Source organism: Gavialis gangeticus, unplaced genomic scaffold (genome assembly GCF_001723915.1).
Source record: "Gavialis gangeticus isolate Ggan-Ray unplaced genomic scaffold, GavGan_comp1, whole genome shotgun sequence".
Classification (NCBI taxonomy): Eukaryota; Metazoa; Chordata; order Crocodylia; family Gavialidae; genus Gavialis; species Gavialis gangeticus.
This window is the reverse complement of record NW_017728995.1, coordinates 27,332,044-27,339,691: the sequence shown is the minus strand read 5'-3', so window position 1 is coordinate 27,339,691 and position 7,648 is coordinate 27,332,044. Positions and strand designations below refer to the sequence as shown.

The following is a 7,648-nucleotide window of genomic DNA, read 5'->3' as shown; positions in this document are numbered from 1 at the left end:
GGCAAAGTAAACTTCACAAAATAAACCACTGATTCTTATGCCTGGAAGTACACTGGCAGCAATCTGACAGGACACCACTACCAGACAGAGCTTCCTCCTAAATATACATATGTTTTTAGGAATTAAAGGGAGGTAAATTTGAATCATAACCAAAAAAAGAGAAACACATTCGCATTTTATTTTCCCTAATGAAAACTGGTTTTCTACCAAAACAAAAAGCTTTGCAAAAAAATGCTCATTTTGGTCAAACTTTTTTTCTGGATTTTTCATGGAAAAAAAAAAAGATTAAATTCCTGAAATTTTCAATGTGAAAAGGTTTTAGTGAAAAAAATATCTTTTTCCTGATAAAACATTGTGTTTTTTCCCCATGAAAATTCTTCTAAAAACTCTCGTAAGATGTTGGTTGAAAATCTTTGTTTTCCACCTCTTTCTTGTTGAAATTTAATAATAATTTCCTCCAAAAAAACTGTAATTTTGCGTTCAGCTCTGTTTATAGCTGAATCAAGCTGCTTCCTCAGAATTTCCCAAGTTAGTCATCTTAGTTTCTGGCCTGTTAAGGCATGATGCACTAGCAGTTCCCACTGACGTTAACTGGAGTGAAAGGTGTTTTGTGTGTTTGAACCCTGCGGGTGAATCTCCGTTCTTCCATCTACCGATGAGTCCATCATAGAGCTCCTAGTGGGAGCACATGTCTCCTCACTTCAATCAGGAGCCCTGTCATGGTACCCCAGTCCTTTCCACGTCCACGAAAGCTATTGGAGAGTTGGGCTCCTACAGAGATGGACTCACTGCTCAAGTTGGATCTGTGGGCTACATTACTGGATAGTTAGCCCATGAGAGAGGGGGAAAAAAGGACATCTTCAGCTTTTCAGAATGGAAACAGGTAACTATTCTCATTGCTTGAAATTCAAAGCTAGGCAAAGGCCCAGCAAAGAGCCCAGGTACCACTCAAAAGTCCTACTTGCATCCTACGCTGAGGATCTACATGAGCCTTAACTTGGTACATAACATGGGACTCTCTGCTGGCCCATGGCAACATGTCATCACTGCATATATGTGCAGTGATATCCTATGCCAGGGCTCCTGGCATTGAGCACCAGCTGATGCTACTAGATCAGGCAGGTTATATTGCTACAGGCAGTTAGCTGCTAGGTTAAACAATGTCTCATCTCTGCCACCTGCCGACTCCAGCCTTCAATTTTACATCAAGTCAGTATGAAATTATTTTCAGATGTGGTTACTTCCTTCAGGTGTTATGGAACAAAAAGAAAAACCACGATTACTGGCAGTTATTATTTTAACCTCCTCACTCTTACAGATTTGCAATAACCTCTCATTAGAATTAGGGCCTGTGATGAGAAGTCATCTGCATGTAGCATGGCATTATGCCTGGACCAGACTTTTAAATTGATTCAATCCACATGGAAGCTGGTTTACTGCAGTTTTTGCCTGCAGGAAAAAATGAAAGCTTCAAAGCAGTTCAAGGTGTTGTACTGTGTGGTAGGTCCAACGTCTAACCAGTGCATGGCACTGAGAAGCAAAGTGGGAGCTTGCAGTCATAAAGCCCTAATGTGCGTCTCAGCACACAATATAACACATACTTAAGGGCTTCATTTCTTTTTTCCCTCTGTCCAGCTTAATTAAAACTTCATTGAGGTGAAAACCCACCATTTTTATTTTTTTTTAAATGTGTTTTAGCATGTGGTCCTGAAGGCCTCCTGTGCACAAATTTGCTTGGTTTTTAAATAAGTGGGCTGCAAAGAGACCTTATTTTCCAAGTTCTGGGGCGTCTTTATAACCTCATCCTTTTGCATTCCTTGAGAGAGTCCTTTCGAAGTACACACAGGATTATGGATCGTCTCTGTTGCCAAACCGCTTGTCTGCCAAAGAGGAAGTGATGGGATGCGCTTTTTTGGAACCATAGTCTGTCTGTCCATCACGTGTCAGTCTGGATATTAGTTGGATTCATTGTCTCTCCATGTTTCCCTTGTATTTCAGGTCTTCATGTGTGTCTCCTTAGTGGTAATCACCTTGGCAGCATGTGAAGCATTGTGTGTTGGCTCAGAGGCAGGAGAACTGGCTTCTGTGGCTTCTGCTTCTTGTTCTGCCATATACTTCCCTTTGCGACCTGCCTGTTTTAGGGGGCAGGTGTGAAATTTGGCAGGAATGCCTGGATCTGTGTTTTGGGGTCAGGTCCATCTCTTTCATCAGTATAGGTGTGGGTAATTGGGCATCTGCTCTTTTTGGAAGCCCAGAGTCATGGGATCCAGCCCCAACTATGACTTTTTGCTGCCATTGCAATTGTCAGGGAGCATGGGTGACTGGTATGAGAGTTTGATGAGTATGTCAATACATACACCCCCACCAATCAAGTAACGCAGTGACAGAGTATCATTGTAAGCCAGCCAAATAGCATGGAGGCTGTTGGAAAGACTCCAGCAGGTAAGGCTTAAGCTCAGTGTTGATACCAAAGCGATGAATCAGTGCATGAAGGCTACAGATACTCCCGTACTAGAAAGCTTCATCTCTTGTTTCTCACTGGAGCCATGGGCTACCCATTAAGAGCACAGTGATGCTTTTTCATGGCAGAAGGCACCAGATCTTTTTTTTTTTTAAGTTAGCTTGCTACTGACCTGTCTTTTCCTTTGAGACTAGCTGCATCACCTCATTTTTTTAATTTATTTATTTTTTGGTTTTATGCTCCATCAAAACTCAGTGAGCCAAAGTCTTCCCAGGTAGCACACCATCAGCCTGCCCTGGGATCTACTTGGCTCAGCTATTTAACTTCCCTGGCTGCGTGTCACCATTTTAATTGATTAACCGTTGCACAGGCTTGAACGTAATCCGAAGGATTTGTTTTGTCATCCCGTGCTAGCCTCTCCTTTCCCATAACCTGGGAGGTTGACCCTTCCTTCCTTATCTCTTTTTCCCTTTCCATCTCTCTCCTAGCTGATGCTTCTACCAGCCTTAACCTTGAGCACACAGCTCTCGCTAGAAAGCGATTCACATTACAAGGTCTTTCCAACCGCCGAGCTCCGCCCAAAGGTAAAATTGCCACATGCAGCATTTGGTCTCTGGCTGTCTATGTCCTGCTTGCAATCCCATGATGTTCTCTCCATCTCATTGTGCCATCCATCACTGCCTCCTACAGTGCTGCTGCATCCCATCACAGCACACTTGTCTGATACATGCACATGCTGCACTTCTCAAAGACTCTTCCACAAAAAGGCCTCATTGGGAGTATCAACAAAGGGGTGGTTGATGATGACACTTAGGCAAGTATAACTAACTAGGTCTGCAATAGTGATTTTTTTTTTTTTGCTTTTTGTCTTTCTGAAGTTCACAGCTGTAAAAGAATCCATTAAGCCAGACACACCTGCACGCACGCACACACAACTAAAATAATCCTTCTTTGACAGTGTATTGAGTGGGTGGAGGGGGGAGAGTCCAGCTACTGTGCACCATGCTGCTTTCTGGTTTGATATGCTAAGTTGTTCACTTTTGGCATCACTTGGTTGAAGGAGATTTGCTCAGGAATTGAGAAAATTTGGGGTAGTTCACTCAAGGAACTGTCATCAGGAGGTGTGCAACTTAGTCCTTGTTACCTTACTTAATCAGGTCATTTCTCTGTGGGCTTCCTTCTCTTCCTCCATAGAAGGGGGTGTTGTGAGTCTTAACTCACGAGTGCTTGGGAAAACTGTAAGATCTGAGGATAGAAGGTGCTATCTTAGGATTGCTGTGTCAGCAGGACACCTTGGAGGAAAAGAAGAGCAATATAGAGGAAAGATAATGAGCAATGAAGTCTGGGAGCAGTTGTCTGCCATGACAACAGTTTTCTTTTGTTTCATACGTGATGTTTTCTTTCTAGTTCCACCTTGTGGTCAGAGGTGAGGTGAGGGGTAATGGAGGATTATTATTACCATCAGGACAGGACAGATGTTGAGGCATAGAGAGACTCCAAGGAGAAGGACTGCATTTAAAGCAGGGGTGAGCAATTATTTTGGGCAGAGGGCCGCTTACTGAGTTTTGGCAAGCCATCAAGGGCCACATGACAGGCAGCCAGGGGCAGATAAATATTAATTTTCTAAATTTTGTAGGGGCCCCACGGGCTGGATAGAATGGCCTGGCAGGCCACATCTTGCCCATTCCGATTTAAAGTGTATCGGAGTAGAAGAGACCTCATGAAGAACTGAAGCAACCTCCTAGCTTTTATGCAGGGCCGAAGCAGCAGGAGAGGCAGGGTGCAGGCCACAGGGCCCAGTTCTGGACTTTTGGGGCAGGAAGGATGGTGGTTTGGAGATCTCAAGAAGCTGGCCGCATGTGTAGAGCGTGTGGCTCCATTGCAACAGCTGTGCTGGCTGGGTACATAATGTCCTTTGGGAGGCACTGGCTGTTAAAGGGCACATCGCCATGTACTTACCCTTGGTTTCTGTCACTTGTAGAGCTGACATTGCTCTGGCTGCAGAGCAAGGGGCACCTGCTGCCCAGGGGGGCGGGGAGTGTGGATGCCCGGTTCTGCCAGCAATACCATGCAGTGCAGACTGGACCTCATCCTTTGTGAGATCCTTCTTCTCTTCCTGCCCTGAGAATCCTGTGTTTTGGGCAGAGCCATGGAGCCAGACTCCCTGTACAACAGTGCTATCCTGGGGGAGCACATGAATTATTAGGCCCTTGCCCCTTGGAAGTGCATAGAGCTCTTAACTTCCACTGGGTGCATCTACATGAGACACTAAGGCACAGTGGACTAATTCCACTGTTCATTAGCGTGGCAGGCAAAAACTGTGCTAATGTGCTAAAGCGCAGTAGGATTAATCTACTGCACATTAGCATCACAAAAAAGCATGCACCACTTCTACTGTGCAGTAGCACTGATTATGACACATTAAATTTAGTACCTGTTACTACTGGGCATTTATACACATACATTTGTCTGCTCTGATGTGCTGGATCTCCAGCGTGTTGGACCAGACTCGATTAATCTGTCATGATTAATGACAGATGATAATCATGCAATTAATTGCATGTGAGCTGACACACCTGGCACTGCATCCCATGCTTTTGTATAAATAGTGAAATGCATTTCAGCGCTAAGACAATGGCAGTGGTACACGTTTGAGCTAAAACACCTTTGATGTGTTTTAGTTCAAAAGCGCGCTGCCGCCATTTTCTCAGCTTTTAAAAGTGCCCCGTGCTGCGACACAAGCTTGTGTACAAATGCCCACAGGTACTAAACTTATTGCAGCATAATAACGGTGCATTAATGAACGTGTAGACACTCCCACTGACTTGCAACGTCAGGTTCTTACATGATCATTTGACGTAGATGAAATACATGCATCATGCAGGTGCTTACTACTTTCAGTGTGTTGGTCTGTTCAGTGATGAGTCACTCATTTAGATTTTGTGCTGGCATGGAAGAAAGCCAAAGTGGTGACTGCAGTGTATCTAAGATGTGAGGAGGTCCAGTTGACTGCTGCCAGCCCTCTGTGTAGCAATGACTTCTAACTGCATTACCACTGTCAAGAAGGGCTCATCATGAGCTGCAAAAGGAGAAGTTTGAGCTAAGACAGTGACAAGGTTAGACTGGAACAGCCATTCCTGCACAGACACCTTTGCTGAACCCACACCATGAACACAGGTCCTGGATAGAAAACTCCTATTTAAGAAAAAATAGCTATTTTAGCCTTGACCTCTTTCTCCAATTCAAAACTCCCAGGGAAGTCAATGACTGTTGTGATCTTTTAAAGTCATCTGGTATGTGTCCAAAAGGAGGTGCTGCGCTTGGGTGAGAAAAACCAACATCCTATACTCGATCCATGACCTGATAAAAGGAAATACTAAAGAAGAACTGCGGCTGGAAAAAGATGTCACCTTTGTGCCATAACAATTTTTATGGTGGCACAAAGCAGAAGTAAATAGATTCCCATGCCCTTTGCTGCAACACAAGTGCCTTTACTTGTGCCTGCAACAAAAGATAGTAATAATTCATGCTGCATTATCATGGCAGACATCTATTTGTTCTTTGGCAAGAGAGCATGGGCAGCCTGGAGCTGCCTGCACCCTTCAGCTGCCCCAGGCAGGTGCTTCTGGAGCTTGAGGGGCCGAAACCAGCACCTCATAAATTCCCACAAGCCCTGGGAGTGCCTAGACAGCTTTCCCCTCTTGCCAAGATGCACCCCCAAGGTTTCCCCAGGTGTTTCTCTGTACGAGGGGAACCTCGGCTTTCCCTGCTGCCAGAGAAGCACCCTGGAGATTCCCAAGGGTGCGCCTCTGTAAGCAGGGAGCACATTGCCTCTTGTCCTGCATATGATCAAGAGGCAGGACAATAAGCAACATGCGTTTCATCCAGTGTGCTGAGACATCCAGGCACAGCTAGTCTGCTTCATTTGGCAACATCTATTTATCCCCTATTTATAGACCATAGCTGAGAAGTGGAAATTTGAATGACTGTTCCTGATTCTGCTCTCAGGTGCAGCAGCATAAGCATGGAGTGACTCCAGCACACTTGTGTGTTGTAACTGTCAGCGGCGCTCTGCCTGTTCTTTATGTTAAAAGCTTGAGCTCAAAATCTTTGCACCAGCAAGGTCCAAGGACACCCCTGAAATGGCTTGGAAATCTACTTGGAAACCATGGCTCCAAGTAGATTTACCCACACACCTGCTTGTGGAGTGGAACAGCTGTCTGAGGATTCGTTGCATGTTTGAAATATCACCTGCCTTGTGGCACTGTCCAGATGCACATCTGGATTTAGTTCAGATGTATCTTTCATCACATGTAGAGCTACTAGTCTGGGGTAAGTGGGGGCAGCTCGCAAGGACATCGCTGCAAGTTGTGTCTTTATTTTAGAATGGAGATACCAAAAGGACCACCTTCTAGCTGGTGCAGTCGATACAGGCAGAAACGCCTAATTGTCTGCAATGGATCCACCTTAATTTACAACTGCTGAGGCTCTTGGCCCAGTTTTTTAGAAGTATGATGTCAGCTCACTCCTGAGAAGCACAGTCTAGCCCCTTGCCCCTCTGTCTTTGTATTTTTGGTGTGTCTCAGCTCAGAGGAAATGGTTCCAATATTTTTTCTTTCCACGTAACCCATCAGTCAGTCTGCGTCATGTAACTGCCACGCTCATCTGTGTTTTGCAGTCGTACAAACATTAGGTTAACACTAAAGCTTTACCTGACATTGGCTTCCCTCCTGCAGGGTCAAGGTTGGTATCACTGCAACTGCTTAAAAATATGTTTTTTCTGTGCATTTTGTTTTCCAGTATATCTGTGCCCCAGCATTTCTAAGGGGAGCAACTTAGTGGGGAGGGTTTGGGGTGGAACGGTTACCCTTTCTCAAATCCTGCTTTGCTTGGGACCTATATACCCTCCTCTGCTTCCTAAGCTCTAACCCTGCCATGTGCTGCATGTGTCTGTCCTCTCAGATGCAGAAGCTAAGGAGAGAGAAGTCACCCGCCGCTTTCCCCTAATTATTAAATATTTTATCTCTAACATTTATCTGTCCTTTTAACTGGGTTATCTCCCCTCAATGAATGTTTGCATGTTCACAGACTTGGCTGACTTGGGGTCCCATCACAAGTGTCTAGCACATGATCAATGCTAGGGTCTAAAGTATTGTTGCAATGCTAATAATAATAGTAATGATATAA

At 44.8% G+C, this 7,648-nt stretch overlaps 1 protein-coding gene across 1 annotated transcript in view; it reads left to right on the top strand.

Annotated features, from left to right (window-relative positions):
* The window catches only part of MCF2L2 (MCF.2 cell line derived transforming sequence-like 2), a 307,244-nt gene that overhangs the window by 278,568 nt on the left and 21,028 nt on the right, over nucleotides 1-7,648 (top strand). The window contains 2 exon segments of the mRNA XM_019503361.1: nucleotides 2,950-3,045; nucleotides 7,424-7,459. Of these exon segments, the coding sequence (XP_019358906.1) occupies nucleotides 2,950-3,045; nucleotides 7,424-7,459 (132 nt within the window).